The 18,829-nt window shown below is 40.1% G+C and overlaps 1 protein-coding gene across 1 annotated transcript in view; it reads left to right on the forward strand.

Annotated features, from left to right (window-relative positions):
• Positions 1–18,829, forward strand: part of USH2A (usherin) — a 770,355-nt gene that overhangs the window by 305,087 nt on the left and 446,439 nt on the right. Inside the window, exons 27-29 of the mRNA XM_067729757.1 lie at positions 4,553–4,756; positions 4,883–4,963; positions 7,577–7,771. Coding sequence (XP_067585858.1) covers positions 4,553–4,756; positions 4,883–4,963; positions 7,577–7,771 — 480 coding nt within the window. The remainder of the gene's footprint in view (positions 1–4,552; positions 4,757–4,882; positions 4,964–7,576; positions 7,772–18,829) is intronic.

An 18,829-nucleotide genomic window follows, 5' to 3' on the forward strand; every position in this document is an offset into this window, starting at 1 on the left:
ATATAAATTACTATTATATATTATAATTATTGTATATATTATATATATAATATATTTACTCGTATGTTTTTCTTGAACACACGTGGTTCTGGTTCTTTTAAATACTGATCATTATCTGTATTTACAGATTAAAAAATAAATTAGGTTGGTGTGTACAGCCAAGAAAAATGGCCTTAAATTCCCTGGGCTTTTTCTGACGTCAATGCTGTTTGTCTCCATGCATTTCCATGGAGCTCTCATGCAGCAAAGCACATGAAAGTGTGGGTTTACTTGAATTTCAAACACACTTGTGAAAAGTCTGTGTGTCATTTATTATCCATAACCATCAACGAAAGGAAAAGTACGTGAATGTGTGACTTACGACTAAAGCAAGCCTTTAACTCATGTAAGGAGTTTGAACATAATCAGAGAAATTATTGATTAAAAAAGGCTAACAGTAAGTGAGTTCATACTGTGTGACAGGCATGGTTCTGAGAGCCTAATGTGAGAATAAGTGGGTCAGTTCTTCATAACAAACCCATGAGGCAGGTATTATTATCTGTATCCCCACTTTACAGATGGGGAAACTTGGGGGCAGGGAGGAAAGTAACTTGCCCAAGGTCAATGACTACTAAGCAGGTGGCGAGCCTACCCATCTCGGGCAGCCTGGTGTCAAAGCCCACTCTCCTTATTATATATAGTCAAGTGCTCTCTTTCATGGGCATTGGCCAATGTTCCTTTCTATCAAGTGGGGAAAGTACAGAAACTTCCAGCTTGCCACCAAGCATGTTCCTGTGTAGAAAATGTTCTCTCTGTATTTCAAAAACTATGCACCCTGAACGGTTAAAATTTCCACGAAGCAGTCTTTGCCTATTTGGTAAGTACATAAAGATTTAAATGCCTTTGAATAGAAAATATATGGCAAGCTCTAAGGAGACGTTTAGAAGGGTACTAGTAGGAGTTAATGAATATCTGGGGTGGAAGACAGTAATGACATTTTCAAGGCACTTAAGATGTAACAGCAGCTAAAAATATTACATTCATATAAGGGCTTCTTCTGGTTTTCAGGCTTCTGAGGTTAGAAAGAGCTTGAAAACTCTTTATAGGAGCAAAATTACTTGATTCTGTTTACATCTAGGAAAAATCCCCTGTATGTTGGGCATTTTTCTCTCAAAGTACACCAAAACCCATTGTTATGGTGGTCCTAGAGACATGGCTAAAATTGGAATTATAAGACGATAATGATGGAAGTTTAAAACATCAACATAGACCCAAGGGGAACAACATAATCTACACTATGACTAAGACTGTGATACTGAAAGATATTTTATTTATGGATAATACTAAATTTTTATCATTGCAGTATCATCCATATCAGTGGTTCTCAAACCACTTATAAAATATTGAAGTAGAGTAGCTAGAATATAGTAAGAACGCAATAAAATTAGCTATTATTATTACTATTCAGGATCCATTGGAATTGCATGGAAAGGTTATTTAAAATGCAGATTTTATGCCTTTATCCTCTAAGATGCTGACTCAGATGTTTTGAATAGTAAGAGTTATGTAAATAACTGCATGTTTTTGCTTTTGTTTTTGTTTTTGCTGTACTCGGGCCTCTCACTGTTGTGGCCTCTCCCGTTGCAGCGGAGCACAGGCTCTGGACGTGCAGGCTCAGCGGCCATGGCTCACGGGCCCAGCCGCTCCGCGGCATGTGGGATCTTCCCGGACCGGGGCACGAACCCGCGTCCCCTGCATCGGCAGGCGGACTCTCAACCACTGCGCCACCAGGGAAGCCCTAACTGCATGTTTTATACAGTGAACAGGAGAATATTCACAATATAGAGGTGCTTCATGCACGTAGTAAATTGCAGTTAAAACTAATCATGTTCACTTACCTGTAGTTTTTTCAATCCACTATCAGTAGTCATAAAAACCTTTCTACGCTTCTCCATTAGCATCCTTTTTCAAAGGCTCTATTTTGTGGTCCTACTAGAGCTATTTTTTATATCCATTAATGTTGCAATCTTCCTTTAAATCCAATGCAAATGAATTTTCCTCTGTGTTTTGGAGATGCTGGGCAACATAATTTGCTGAAGAGGTACCACCTCAGATCATGGGCATTTATCTAGGACTAACACTTGGGACAGCACTCACCTCTGGGTTGAGAGTGAGCAGGCCATGGCATGTGGTCTCCCAGGTTATGGTCTGTCCAAAGCCCTGAGCAGAGAGGTCAGGAGTGGGGCTGAGAGTCAGCCATCCTGTGAGCCCAAGTGTCCCGTCGTTGGACCGCTTCCCCCTGAACAGCTACTGTCTCTCTGATCTGTCAACTCAGGGTTCTTGTCCACCTTCCAGTTACTTAGAGACCTGGGGGTAGGATAGGTGTGGGGAGTCGCTTATGATTTTCCCAAAGGCAGGGAAGCAAGAAAAGGAGGCATCCCTAGTCTTCCCACAGACAGGCCCTCTCCCCTGTTTTTATCCTCGCAGCCCATTCATATTTTAGAGGTCGTTGGGGAGTATTTCCGGTGGGAGGGTTTCTGACCGTGCAGAGTTGGGAGAATGGCGCAAACTTTGACCAAACCCTCTGACTGCCCTGAGGGTAGTACTGTGAGGACCCCACACTAGAGCCCAGGCATCTGCACCCCCAAAGGCCTGAGGCCAGAATCCCATTTCCTAAGGAGGATTCCTACTTAGAAACCTCATCCTGTCACTTTCTGGACTTTTTTTTCTTTATCTCCAGCGTGAAGGAAGCCTACCTCTGTGGCCTTTCCCAGATTTAAATTTGCATCTTGTGTATTAATGTTTAAGACCATTTCTTTAAAAAAATTTTTTAACATGTTTACTTGTAATAAAGTACGCCTAACGTACGAATTACCATCTTAACCATTTTTAATGTACGGTTCAGGCATCTAGTACATTCACGTTTTTGAGCAACCATCGCTACCATCGATCTCTAGAACTCTTCATCCTACGAACCTGAAATTCTGTACCTCTTGAGCCATCACGGGACATTTCTTATACGGGCACACTGACGTTTGCCAAAGCTATCTTTCCACTGTTCACATTTTATTGATAGGGAAACTCGAGGACAGAGGAGTTAGGTGACTCAGCTCTGGGCCATCAGAAGATTACTACTGGTAAAGAAATTAGCATCTGCATTTTCAAGCAGATGCTTTTATATTGAGCTTCATTGCTTTCAATTCAATTCACCCAACTTACTGAGTATCTACTGTGTGTTGAAGATAGACTAGCAGTATTGGTCAGTCGGGCCTAAAGGAATGTGAATAATAGCAAAGGCATTTAAAAGGAAATAGGCTTCGACTTAAAGTGTTAGAAGACAGAATAACACACCATATAAATACTGAAGAGAACAATACGGTCATTGTTACCGTTAACTTATTTTACTGTTCGGCATTGCATTATGTTTTATTTCCGTTTCCTGCCGACGTGCTTTCATCTTGAAAAGAACTAATCGTGTGTTTGGGGCCTTTCAGACTTGACAGTGTTTTGTTCAAGAAAGAGAGTGTGTGCTCCAGCGATCTCAAACACAGTCTGTTTGTCCCTTCTTTGACAATTGTGGGCAGTTTTCTGAGCAGAGTACTGCCAAACCGCACAGAACTGATCTCTGTTTACACAAAATAGCAAGTTATTCAAAGCCACTGCTGTTCCCCGGCTGACAGGATGCCCTATGGTTCTCTAAAAAAAAAAAAAAAAAGCAGTGCACACTTCAAACCCACCTCCTCCACATTCTCTGTTAAACTTCCCAGAGCTGAATGCCCCGTGGTCATTCTAAAGTTGACTGAGTAGAATACACATTCCAGGAAACCTCCCGTGTTGCTGTTACCAGAGCTGAATTTGGTCCCTGTCATGAGAACATGAACCTAAAACTGGTGATCGTTTTGCACAGTCGAGATTATGGAACTCAGTGAAAATGGGAGAGCACAGTCGTAGCTCCCTTGTTCCCTGATTTAACTGGGATTCGTTCTCTGTCTATGAAATGATCGTTACGGAATTCATAGCAATATCTCAGGATTTTAGTATATTTTGAGACTATATTCTTCCTCCTACTATTCATAGGAACCTCGAAATGTATTTTTTCCCCAATAAGCTTCTTGAATAATCATGCTCATTAAAATACTATTTTTTGGCACTTAGACACTGACTTATACAGGTAACTTAATTTTCCAGGATTGAGGGACGTGTAGATACCCCCTCACGATAATGTGTACTTGCCTAAACTTTATTTCATGGGAATAAACATAAAAATGTGTTCCTAAAGAGACATAATACATACTTTTCAGTTGAATCTAATTCAGTCGAATTACAATTATCAGCTTATATATTTTTTCAAAATAACATAAATATAACTATTTCCTGCAACAGCTTAGCCTGAAAAAAAAAGCAGGGGGAGGCATAAAGGATCTCCCAAACAAGACTTGGAAGTTTAAAAATTATCTTTAAAGCCCCCCCTTGCACAATTTCATCAAAACGTAGTACTACAGGAGGCAAAAAAATGATTGGTAATTAATGATTCAAGCCCGTTATGTGACATTCGTCCCTTACTATTTGCTAGGTTTCGGTGGTTGCATGAAAGATGTGCAGTTTGCACAGGGTGCTGTCGTTAACTTGGCATCTGTGTCCAGCGGTGCTATCAGAGTCAATCTGGATGGATGCCTGTCAACTGACAGTGCCGTTAACTGCAGGGGAAATGACTCCATCCTGGTTTATCGGGGAGAAGAGCAGAGCGTTTACGAGAGTGGTCTCCAGCCTTTCACAGGTAATGTGGAAATGCTCCAAATTCAATGTCCCACGTCCCCTCCTCGTCCCCTCTTCCCTCCCTGCCAGCCCACCACTAGCCTACACGAGTCGTATGTTAACCTTCTACTTCTTACTTCCATTTAAGAATACCTGTATCGAGTAACAGCCTCCCACGAAGGAGGTTCAGTACCTAGCGACTGGAGTCGGGGCCGTACAACAGGAGCAGGTAAATACTATTTATCTTAACACGTGTATGTGCACACAAATGCACACGTCGGTGCATGTAAAGGAAAGGAAGGACTCTCACCCGTGAAGCAAGCAGTACGTTTGTAATCTTGTGACAGAGCACGCCCTGGAGTGCAAAGGCACCCGTTGTTGGTAAAAATGCTTAGCAGATCCTTGCTTTTGATTTTTCAAGTATTTAATAAGGATTTTTTCAGGCTTGATTCTTTCCTCTTCAGATGCAGAAGAAAGTAAGTTCAGGTTGCTCTTAAAGATGAAATAGGCCCACATCGACTGTAATTTATCTAAGAATAGGAAATCTTTCCCAACTGCTTAGACCCCGAAAAGCTAAAATCAGGATTACCTTTAGGTAGGGGTGATAGACCCTTGCCTCCCCAGTGGAGAGCACATTTGAAACCTGCACCCTGGTTGGAAGCGGATGTGTCTTTTATCACATCATGGCAGGTGTTTGCCGTGGTGCTTACTATTAGGGTCTTAGAATGACTCTCCCATGATAGAAATTGCTGAGTGGTCTAATTTTTGTTTGTTTGTTTGTTTTGAGTTGAATGCGGAAACAAAGAGGAAACAGACTACTATATTAGAGCTAATCTCAGATAACTGATTTGTAAGTGCTTTGTCCTTCTGACAGGGACCACAGAATCTGTTCCCATATTACCATCACAGGGAGGCATTCGTTAAAAAAAGTTTTGTGAAATCAGTAGCCTTCTACCATTTTGGAGAAAATATTTATTTGTCAGAAAGACAAATACATTTCCATATGATTGACACTTGTGCCTCTTGAAGAAAATTATCCTTAGCAAGTCACGATTTGTCTAAAGATGTGTTTTTTACCAAGATACCCTCTCATACTTATTATCAATAACGGGCTACTAACACAGGCATCCTTTGAGGAATCTTTTTAATCTAAGAGATAATTAAGTACTGAGATGGGCTACTAATAAGAATTTTCAAAGCTGTCTGCCTACAGATTTTCCAGAAGAGGCCAACTTGACACTTTTCCAGGATGATTTAAATCATCATCTATTTATAGGCAACACAATGCACGGAATGATCCCTTAAAATCCTTTTCAACTTTAGAGCTTGGAAAAAGCTCTGATGTAAAATATTCATTTGTTACTGGCATGTCCTCTGCCCCTATCTCACACTTCTCTACTTTATTAACAAATATACTATAAAGCCTGCTTTCAGTCTAATTCAACAACGTAAATAGGTGTCTAGAAAGTGCATCACTTACGTAGCTTAATAGACTCCATTTTGAGTACCACCGAGAAAGTATGCAAATAGAGCTCTGAATTTATAGCCATGATCTGACCACAAAGTCTTATGCCATAAATTCATATTTACAATCTGACCACAACACCAAGCGGCTACATGCTCCCATGGGTTGGAGAATAATTGCACTATTTAATTATTTTTGAGTCAGTTTTGCTCTGTCCCTTATGAGAAGACCATCTGTTAGACAGGACTCTACTTTGCTCTGGACCGCATTTCAGAACTAATAAAATCAAAATCACTCCCATTGTCCCATTACTTGCAACTTGATTGTGTAGCCTGTGTGTTTCCAGAAGCGCCTGTGGTGTTTTACCTGCTCAGACAGTGGTTCTCCGCCTCTGTGCTTCCTCACATCCCTTACGTTCACATTGTTTCCCTTAAAACTGTCCTGTTTTATTGGCCTGAACAGTAAAGGCAGAGAAGGAGGCTATTTGACGGAGGGAAACCAGAGTGATTCTCCATCGACAGGGCTCAGGAGTCCAGGAGCGGTCAGAGCCTGTCTCTCATCCATCATCCTGCCATGAAGTTCCTTGGGCTTTTTCTCAGTGTTCCCAGTACAGTCAGCTGTGCTGAAGTCGTTACTGATCAGAACCATAGAAATATCTAATTAATAATTAAAGGTTATAGATTTTTTAAATGAGGGCATTTGGCTTATAAGTGAGGTTTCGCAGCAAGTTCCTTTAAACTTGCCTCGTTTGGTGGTGGTATTTTGTGATGCTCTGAGGAAAATGATTTTGTAGAATCTGAAGGGCACCAGCTCCTCTACCCCGCCTAAATGCAATTAGGAATATATCCTATCTGGTAGAACTTTGCTTTTTTAAAATTAGTTGGAAAAACAATTGAATTTGGCAAACGGGATCAGACCTTCAAGTACAATACAAGCACCACATTTGTGACATTTTTTGGCTAATACATCGACAATATAAAAGTGTCAAACCACTATGTATAATAACAGTCTAATTATCTTGCTTCAAAGGGGTACATCATTATATTGTTTGAACTTGTTATCTGCCTACCATCCACCTCCTTCTTTATGAGTGATGTTTAAAACATGTCGGATACATTAAATGTTTTTGGAAAACCTGGACAAGGCTTGAAAGAACGTGATGTCAATGGAGTTTTGATGGTTTTGAAATATCGCTTAAACTGAATGGCTCAAGATGTGCAGTCATATTAAATCAGTGCTGAAAAGTTACAACTCTAATAAATTGTATTTATGCTAATGGTCGAGTCTGATTTACTGCGGCCATTAAAAGTGAAGAATACGAGCGATAGTCTTCTCAGAACTGCCGTTTCCCCTATTTTCTCTTTTATCCTTTCACAGCTCCACAAAGTGTGCCAACTCCCTCAAGAGTCCGCAGCATAAACGGCTATAGCATCGAGGTGACCTGGGATGAACCTGTTGTGGTTAGAGGTGTAATTGAGAAGTACATTTTGAGAGCCTACAGTGAAGATGCTACCGGTCCGCCCCGCCTGCCCTCTGCCAGCTCTGAGCTTGTTGATACCAGCACCTTCACAGGTAAAGGCGACTCCTCAAGGGAGTAGGTCTTATTAATTTTCTTTTTGGTTTGACTTTAGATAAAAACGTCCTTCAAGGCTTTTTCCCCAACGCATCAAAGATTCCTATATTTTGCCTGATTCAGAACAACAAGGATTGGGCTTCCCTGGTGGTGCAGTGGTTGAGAGTCCACCTGCCGATGCAGGGGACACGGGTTCGTGCCCCAGTCTGGGAAGATCCCACATGCCGCGGAGCGGCTGGGCCTGTGAGCCATGGCCGCTGAGCCTGCGCGTCCGGAGCCTGTTGCTCCGCAACGGGAGAGGCCACAACAGTGAGAGGCCCGAGTACAGCAAAAAAAAAAAAAAAAAACCAACAAGGGTCATCTAATGATATGGACACCTCTATCCATCTCGGATGGAAAGGATAATTCTATGATGGTTATGGGCTCTTATGGATAGCTTCATTACAAGGATGATATTCTCGCCATCCCCAAAAGATTAGGTCACAGGGCCCTCATGCCCTTAATCAGGTCCTTGTACCTAGGATCTTTATACATCCTAAAAAGATGTATCTTTTAGCAATCCTACGTGTACACATGGGGCCAGCGACCTATTTCACCATGCAAAAGTTCGCTCGTTGGGACTAGCCCAAGTTCACAGCCCTGTTATTTATTGTAAAATTGTTGATTAAACCTAATTATGTCAAGGTAGAGGAGTACTAGAGCACCGGCAGTTTGACGGGCAAACCAGCGAATCAATTTCTCACGGTGTGGCACGCGCGCCGTGCAGAACGGCTGGAGTGAAATACACTCAGGCACATCGCGCAAGGTGCCGTGCTCAAAGTCCCGCACGTGTAGTAAGACAGCAGTTTTCAGCCTCATGAAATGTTAAGGCCCATTTAAATGGAAAGTCAAATGTAAGCCTTTGACCAAAAAAAAAAGTAAAACGCATCAACAAATTTAATAGAAAAAAGTATTTTTCCTCTGTCAAAGACTTTCGTAACTTGACAAATTTGCTGGATTATAAAGTAGCCTTAATTGTCTTTCTAACACATCTGTCGGTCAACTCTCTCAAACTTTACTTCAGTTTTTTTAGATTCCTTAGAATCTACAGCCCAAATACACAACCAATTAAAAAAAAGAAACTGGTATCTTTCACTTCCTTCCTCCCTCATTTTACCCATCCAATGAAAACCCAATCTGATTAAGCCTTTGCCCAGGCTGTGCGTTGCAGCTAAGTGGGCTGGAAAACAATGAGCAATCTATCACTAAAATGTCTCAATCCCCATTTTCAGATGGACACTCAGTAATGACACCAGTCCTACCATATGTCTGTAATTGCCTTCTCCCATTCTCCTCATTAAATATTTTATATTTTTTCAAACTCTCTAAATGCTAACCTGTCTTCCTTATCACACTCAGCTGATAGTCTTACATACTAGATCATCTTAGATACCAAAAAAACTCCAGAATCTATCATAAAGAATTTCTGTCACTTTCTTACTACCAAATATATGCATTAATTGCATTTTTTTTTGACTGACAGGGTTGTTATTAGGGGTTAAGTGAATTAATGAATGCTAAGACAGTTTAATGGGTTTTGGGCATATAATAGGTATTTGCCATCATTATTATTTTTACTTTTTACCTTCCTCTTTTCCTTCCTGTTTTCACAGAGCTTCCCTTATCCTATCAAAAATAAAATCTTCAGAAGTCCTCTGGACCCCAACTCCTCTTGCCTTTGTAGACCTGTTACTGGTGGTCTCTCTTCCTCTCACATCTTTTTAACCTCTGTCTCCTGCAGTCGTTCACAAAGTGTGGTCCTTGGATCTGTGTCAACAGCCTCACCTGGGACCTTTTTATTAATGCAGATTCTCCAGGCCGCCCACACCTGCTGAATCAGAAGCTGTGGGGTAGAGCTCAGCAATCCCCATTTTAACAAGCCCTCCTCTTGTGATGCTGGTGCATGCCAAAGTTAGAGCCACTGCCCAGCTGGATTCTGCCCAAGGTCATTCAGACTCCATCTGTCAACACCCATTGTTAAACATAAACAAACCCAAAGCAGTGACAAAAATCTTCCTTTGATCTAAAGTCCCATCCAGCTATTGTGCCTTCTCTCCTCTTCCCAAACGTGCCTCTACCAAGAAGCATCTGTGGCCTTGTTCCCATTTCTTCACACGGTCTGCCTTCCACTCGCTTGCCATGCTGAGGACACCAACAACTTGCATGTTTAGATATCCAAAGAACACTTTACAGTCCTGGTTCCACAGCTCGATAGCATTCTACACTGTGGATTTTTTTACTGTCTCTTGAAATGTTTCTTCACTTCTCTGACCCTTCTGGTTCTGGGCCCCCTTTTCTCAGTGTCCTTTGCCCACTCCCTCTGAAGCTTAACTCTGCGTTTTGGAGAACCGCAGGGTTTAGATCCGGGACCTTTTCTCTCTTTTGCTAATTTTTTTTTTTCCCTACAGTCTTGCTCCAGGAAAATCATCGACTCACAAAGCATCCAGTATCCTACAAACACTGTTGACTCCTAAAGGCACGTCCTACCCAGACTTCCAAATGTGTGTATCCAGCAGACATTTGGAAAAATTGACATTTCCAATTGACTTCTCGTAATCTCTAAATTTACCATCTCCAACCTGAAGTCCTCCTCCTGCATTCCCAATATCAATAAATGACACCTCTAGCCACCCAGTTAATTAAGCTTGAGAATTTTTCTCAACTTTTACATTCTGTTCATACCTCATATATCCGTGTTGTTTATTGATTCCATTTTCTAAACTATGTGCTAAATTGATCCGTCTCTCCCCTATCTACTGTCCAAGCCAAACCATTCCAATCTCTTACCTGGACAGCTACAGTTCTCTTCTATCTCATGAACACCCCCCCACCCATGACTCTAATCCACTGCACAACCAAACATCATGGCTCTCTGTTTAGAATTCTTCAGTTGCTTTCCACTGCCTCTCTCCCAAATTCATTTTGTCTCAGTCTCCTCTTATTTTCTGGATTTCCAACTGTTATAATTAATATGATTTTTTAGAAGTCTGTATGTAAATCTTTGGAAGAATTCCTGACAATGACGGTAGGATAAACCCCTTGAAATGGAACAACTAGGTCAAATTCTCTTAAAGCATCAGTCAGTCTTGGACTTTGAGGTCAAGCACACATTGATGCAAACCTCTGCTGCCTACCCTCCCTGTGACTTTGGGGAAATTATGTATTCTCCTGGATCTTTTTTTAGTGTCTTAACCTATGAAATGGGAGAATAATATTAACCTCAGAAAGATATTAAGTGAGATGATATTCCAAGTCTAACAATTTTCAGCTGTGCAAACTTGGACAAATTAATTAACATCTCTGTGCTTCTGATTCCATATGGGTAAATTGAGAATGAAATAACTACCCACCTCATAGGATACCTGTGAGGATTAAATGAATCCATGTATTTGTAAAACACACAGGACAGCACATGACACACGGATCAGATTGCACTGTATAAATGTTAACTATCAGATGTTTTTAAAGCATGTAGCACAGTGCTTAACATATGGTAATTTCTTAACAAAGATTAGTTATTTTTATGTTGCCAAATAATTGCCAAAAAGACTGTACAAATTATACTCCCACCAGCAAGCCGAATGCAAGATTTTATTTTTCATTTCATCCTAGTTGACAAGTTTTACAGGTAAAAGAAACTTTGTAAAATTTCCAAATATATCAGAATATTACTTTAATTTGATCTTACCTCAAATTTAGATTACTTGAGGCATTAAGTATTTTCATTGTTTACTGGTAATTTGTACTTCTTTTATGACATACGTAGCACATTTCACCCTCAATTTTTCTATTGGAGGAGTCACATTTTTCTCATTGATTTAAATATCTCTTTATATATGAAGAATATTATACTTATGTTTGCCTTATGTGTGGGAATGCCCCCGTTTTTCATTTATTTTTATTTACATTTTTATGTGCAGATTTTAAAGAACATTTTCTATAGTTAATATAACACCTTTAAATGTTTTTGTTAGTTTTCTATGGGTAATATGAAAAAAAAAAACCTATCCTCACCATTCAGGGTAGACTAATATTTGTTTATATTAGATATACCATATTGATTATATATACACACACACACACACACACACACACACACACACACACACATACATATATATGATGCATATCCTCTGAATTAGTAATTCTAAATTTGAGGTAAGATCAAATCAGAAACGGGACAGGGAGGCTTTTCAAATTACACCAGCCTTTCCCAGATTCTGAAGGGTATCTTTCTGGAGGACAGTACCCCTGAGATTGAAAACCAGTATAATAAACTATTGGATGTTACTGTAGGATATTTCAAGCATGTGAATGGTGTACAGAGAGAAGAAAATTAGAGCACCACTGACCAACTGTTACTTATTTTTATATACCCAATGTGTAAAAAACTAAGGAAAGGGCTTCCCTGGTGGCGCAGCGGTTGAGAGTCCGCCTGCTGATGCGGGGGTTGTGGGTTCGTGCCCCGGTCCGGGAGGATCCCGCGTGCCATGGAGCGGCTGGGCCCGTGGGCCGTGGCCGCTGGGCCTGCGCGTCCGGAGCCTGTGCTCCGCGGCGGGAGAGGCCGCAGCAGTGAGAGGCCCGAGTACCGCAAAAAAACCCACAAAAAACTAAGGAAAAACTCTCAATTATTGCAACTTGGTCAATTTCTTGGATTTGTCAATTATCAGTTTCTTTGGTAACTTGCTTTTTGTTTGTATTTTTCTTTTTCTTATTATTTTTACATTCATCATTTGTGTATTAACCTTTGAAGTCACATTGCTTTAAGTGTATCTCTGCAAACAGAATCTAGTTTGATTTAGTTTTACATTCAACTTAAAATTCTCTGTACTTTAGTACAGGAGTTTAACTCACATTTATTTTTATGATTTATACAATTGATTGCTCTTATTTCTGTCATCATATTTCATGCTTTCCAGTTTTGTTTGTTATTGTGTTTCAGTACTTTCTGTTGTTGTTATTCCTTTATTTCTGTTCTTGCGTGTGTGGACTATGAATTCTTTAACTTTTTTCCCCCCAAAGGGTTTTAAAGATGTATCTGTTGCTCACAGTTGTGAAATGAACAGAAAAGGAAGTACATAGGAGGTAATCTTAAAGATTGTGGAGAACTCTGGTACTGCCAGGTGGACTTTTATTGTGACGAATCAGTCTATTGAGGGAGGGGAGTGTGAATTGAAAAGCCCCAAAGCCAGGCTGAGTAAGTATCAAAGTCAGAGATTTCATAGTAAAGAAAGAAGAATACTAGAAAGTGAGGGGGGAGGGGGGAGAAAGTAGAGAGCCAGAAACCTGGATTTGGTGGAGATGTGAGGAGTGTGGAGACTGGTTAGTGGCAGCTGCTTTGCCAATTAGTTGAGATAACAAGGTACCAAGAGAGAGGACAATAGAGTAGTTCATGAGTAGTTTTGCTATTGATCTTGAAAGTAATCCCCCTTTAGCATTTCTGAGGTGACATTTGTTGAGATTTTTATGTTTAATTTTTGGTTGTTAGAGTGGTATTTATTTGAATGAACAATACTGATATTGGATGTATAAGACAATTTAGGTTTGTTGGTTCACATAGGGTCCTTAACCAAGTAAGTGATCATAAAATGTGTTGGTTTCTTTTCATTACATTTTTCTTCTGTTATATAATGAGCTCTTCTTTCTTCACAATTGGGTCTTTCTTTGGCTTGGAAAGTTTGCTGTTGTGTATATCATCATTACTTCTGGTAAGAAATAACAGTTTCCAATATTGTATATTTCTTCCCAGTTTGTCCTCCTCATTTTAGCAGTCCAGGACACAGCTTGCAGAGTCAAATCAATCTAGTTATGTCACTTATCAACTGTCTGATCTCAGGCAAATTTAAAAACATATCACTGTATTGGAGTTTCCTCATATATAAACTGGGGGTAAAAACCTTCTTCATGTTATGGAATTGTTGCAAAGATAAAAAAAAAAACAATGAATTACCTCCATAGAATATTTTGCTGATAAACAGGCACATAGTAAATGTTCAATGAATTAATTGTTATCTTTATACTATTCAGTTTCTGAATTCTGGGTTTTTGCTTCATAGTTTTTTTCCCTTTTCATTTTCTGATTTTGGCAGTATTGATTCTGCTGTTTGAATCTTCTGAGATGAGTACTTAATTCTTCTACTTCAGTCTTTTTTTTAAAAATTTATTTATTGTCTTTTATTTTTGGCTGTGTTGGATCTTCGTTGCTGCACGTGGGCTTTCTCTAGTTGTGGTGAACAGGGGCCCCTCTTCGTTGCGGTGTGTGGGCCTCTCACCGCGATGGCTTCTCTTGTTGTGGAGCACAGGCTATAGGCACGCAGGCTTCAGTAGTTGCAGCGTGTGGGCTCAGTAGTTGTGGCTTGCGGGCTCTAGAGTTCAGGCTCAGTAGTTGCGGTGCAGGGGCTTAGTTGCTCTGTGGCACGTGAGATCTTCCCAGAATAGGGCTCGAACCCACGTCCCCTGCATTGGCAGGCAGATTCTTAACCACTGCGCCACCAGGGAAGCCCCTCCTTGGTATTCTTATAAGGTAGTAGTTCTCAACCATGGGTGCACACTGACCCACCTGGGGAGCTTTAAAAAATATTGATGTCCAGGTCTCACCTGCAGAGTCTGATGTTTTGGTTTAGAATATAGCCTGGGTATTGGTATTTTAAAAGTGTCAACAGGTAACTCTGTTGTACAGCCAGCATTGGGAGACACTGTTCAAACACTGATCACTGTTTGACACCAGTGATCAAGTCTCTATTTTAACCAGAAGTTCTTATGACAACTTCCACCTCCCAACTGCAACTTGCAAATACAGGACAAAAAAAAAAAAAAAAGAGAAATGCCTATATAAAAATGATGAGGGCTTCCCTGATGGCGCAGTGGTTGAGAGTCTGCCTGCCGACGCAGGGGACACCGGTTCGTGCCACGGTCCGGGAAGATCCCACATGCCGCGGAGCGGCTGGGCTCGTGAGCCATGGCCACTGAGGCTGCACGTCCAGAGCCTGTGCTCCGCAACGGGAGAGGCCACAACAGTGAGAGGCCCGCGTACTGAAAAAAAAAAAAAAATGATGAGCTATTAAAAGTAAGTAATAAAATTAGCAAAGGAAAATCACAGGACAACAAAAAATTAAATGAAATGATTCTTGGGAAGAAGTGGGAAATTATGGTCAGACTTTGCAAAATGCAGAAGGCAAAAGAAAATAAAAAGATGAATATTAACTAAGAGAGCTGGAACACTAGAAGCGTGAGACAGAATATTTACCAATCACGAATTTGGCTACTGGAGGATTAAATGTGATAAGTCCCAGTAGCATGGAGAGTCCAAGGGTTAACAGCCCCACTCAGGTACAAATGGGCCCCTTTGGGCCACAGAGTCTGGATTCTGTGCCCTCGGAAGGCCAGGGTTCAGAGCAGGGAGTTCTTGAAAGTTCATTTCCTCAGCTGCAGCCTCAGGGTAGAAAGCCCTGCAGTTATCACTCCAGTGTATCTTTGGACTAGTTGCAAAGGGCTCCAATTAACTCTGCGTAGCTCCTGATGATTTTCCCTCCAGCACTTTCAACGTCCAAAGCTGCTGCCCAGAGAGACAGTGCTGGCATTTCCCTTCAAACCCAGGGCTGCTCAGAAAGACCCCTCCCAGTCTGATTTGAAATTCTGTCAAGAATGAATGCATTCAAGAATTTGCACATATACAATTTTTTTTTTATTTCTTTCTTGAAGATGCTTAAACATGTAGACTTAATTATCGGCATGATTAGTACAGCACCTGGCATAGTGCTAGGAATGTGCTTGGTACACAGAAGATATTTTCTCAGTTTTATTGTTACATTACATTGAGCTAAGCTCTAGGAGCTATATTCCTTCTTCCGGTAATGATAATCATATTTATTATTTACTATAGCTTAGCTGATGAACCAATAGTAATAATCTTTCAGATGACCCACATAAATCGAAATTTATGGAAAAAAAGAAAGACATTTTAATTTATCATGCAACTGATAATATAGCTTTTGCTGTGAAAACTGGTTCAGTCCTCATATACAGTAGACATTCATTTTCTTCTACCTGAAACAAGTGGGTTCCATATTGAAAGTCTCTCATTTTTCTGTCTCTTCCACAGCTAGTAGTAATAATTAGTGAGTCTCAGCTCTACTGGTCATAAGGTGATTCCTGGATTGCTTATAAAATGCAGATTCTTGGGCTCCGTGCACAAGAGTCTGTGTATTTGGGCTAGGATTGAGAAATCTGCCTTTACCAAGTGTTCTAGTCCGTGCTCTTGCAGAGGTCAGTGGACCACATATTAAAAACCACTGGGGTGAGGGGCGTGGCCAGGTGAGAAGGGATCATTTTCACCTGCTGGGCTTGAATTTACCCCTGCTTTGTTTGTTCCTGCCCCTTGTTCCAACAGCATTAGCTTTGTGGGCAGAACGGTGGTAGGGCAAGTGAAGAAATAGAGGCAGTGTAAGTAGGGCCTCTGACCCTTAAGGGTGGTGCATCTGAAAGCTGCTAGTGCAAAGGAAGTGAGAATTACTTGGGATCTCTGTAAACTGCAGATTCTGATTCAGTAGGTCTGGGACTGTGGTGTGAGATTCTGCATTTCTAACAAACCCAACCCTCTCAGCCCCCAGGCCACGATGCCCATTAGAAAGGCAGAGCGTTCTCTACTTATATACAGAATGCAAAATGCCCATTAGGTCCAGAGAAGAAGGAGACCAGTGCAATTCCACGCATGCAATATAATTGTAATTAATCTCATAGTGAAGTCTCATCTGTGTATTTCAGTTACATACATTTAACCACACACCTTGGAAGTGGGGAAGGCATGAAGAAAAAGAGTGAAAAAACTCTTAAAGTAATCTTACAGGCAAAGGATGCTATCCAATCCCGAAACTATCGATACCTGTTAGAAGGAAAGAATGTGTGAATAATTTTAGGGTTTCCCAACTATTGACAGAAAAGGGAAACTCTTGTTTGTAGACACCATTGGGGTGTCTACAAAAAGAATGAAGAACTGAGAGCCATAGAGAATCATTGATTCATGAAGAATTAGAGGCATACACAAAATCAAATGCACTGTACTTTATGGGCAGTATAAGGAGTTGTCAAGGGGACTTTAAATCATGAGTGATTTTTGCCTTATGCCCGACTTTGGAACTTAACCCCAACCATTAGTCCATCCATAAGTAAGATTCTACTCTTTATGTGTATGTATATGCACACATATACGTATATATTATATTTGTTATATATTATATATATGTATAATTACTATACTTGCCTGAGAAGCCTGCAGAGAGATAACTGTAATAAAAACTTCCCTGCCCTGTAATTTTTTTTCTATTCAGCTGAGAAGTCTTACTCCACAGTTGTTAAAACTGCCTATGGCTGCTCTTGGTACACCCGTTCTATTTTTTCATTAGACAGTAAGCTCCCAGAGGACAAGTATCATGTTTTCTATTTATTTTAAGCCTTGTTTAGTAACTTGCTCAAGGTAGGTAATCCATACACTTTTCTTGAAGGAACGAAGGAAGAGATAAAGAAACAAATGCAGGGTTTTGGTGCTAACCCTGTAGTTAACGTAATGTTACTATTGTCTTATCATGCTGAGTTGAGTTTTGAACTACTGGTTCTGCAGTTCTATAGTTCTCTAATTTTATGAAATAATATGCAGAACTACCACAACTTAGATATATATTTGGAACTTAACATACATATTCCCAACGGGGAAAAAAATGTTGATAGGATGAATAGACTCTAAAAATTAGTTCCAAAACTTACACCTCATAATGAAGCTCAGGGACTATATATTTGCAATTTAAAATAATGGAAGCCATGCTGCTGCAAAGCTGATAATGACACAGAGCAGAAACTATTCATTTATTAAAAACAAAACCATTATCTGCTATGTTCTGGGTTAGTGCTAGATCCTACTGTTACAATCTGCTTTTGTTTTTTCCTGATTTTTAAAATTAATGGTAAAATATACGTAACAAGCAGTACTTTCTCTAAAGTATAATATTATATTAAAAATGAGTGTTTTATGGGGCAAAAACAGTAGAGATAAGTTTTTCATTTTTTATTATTTTTTTCTTGAGAGACAGAGAACCCCAAATAACAGTGACTTCAACAAAATTAAGTTTTTCTCTCTCTGATAATAGGTGTTCACAGTTGGTCAATGTAGGGGTGGATGTTCACAGTGCCAGGGATCCACACTCTTCATCGTTTTGCTATGCTATCCTTAGAGACAAGACTTCTGCCTCATGGTCCAAAATGGCTGCTGGAGCATCAGCCATCTAGTTTGGTTTCCGTTCAGCAGGAAGGTGGAATGGTTGAACAAGGATGTACACATTCACTTTAATGACATATTTTGGAAGTTATTCCCCCACCTTTGGTTACATTCTGTGGTTAGAACTTAGCCACATGGCTATACCTAGCTACACAGATTGCTGGAAATGTACTTATTCAAAGTGGCCATTTGCCCAGCTAAAAGGGTCTTTTTATTTTACTGTGGAGGAAGAGAATATACAATGAGAGGGCATTTAGTGGTCTCTGTCACAATAGGCAAACATCAGAGGTAAATTTGAAAAATTCATTTTGATGGTATTGTTAAAAGATGAATTTTGAGGAAGTCTCTGCTATTTTTCACAGTACCCCATAGATTAATATTCCGTATTTGTGGTTTATTACAAACTATTTCTTTAAATATAAATCTTGAAAGAAATTGGTCTGAAAAAATTCACAGGACAAAAATATGGCCTATGACATAAATAGTAAAAATAGAAATGATGTCATGTTCCTGCTTAGCTAATGTAGAAGAATTTCATCAGGTAATGCACTGTTGATGAGTTAATAGCTTTGTCTAACTCTCCTGAATATATAATGTGCCTGAACTCCTGGTACATTGTGAAAGCTTCAGATGGGGCTTTTTACAAGTTCCTCATTTTATTTTATGCAGTAAGAATTCGCGGTGCACGATTTGGATTTCTTTTTGGTAACATGTTGTGTGATGGTTAAAAATGATGGTAATACATCAATTT

This window comes from Pseudorca crassidens, chromosome 2 (assembly GCF_039906515.1).
Source record: "Pseudorca crassidens isolate mPseCra1 chromosome 2, mPseCra1.hap1, whole genome shotgun sequence".
NCBI lineage: Eukaryota > Metazoa > Chordata > Mammalia > Artiodactyla > Delphinidae > Pseudorca > Pseudorca crassidens.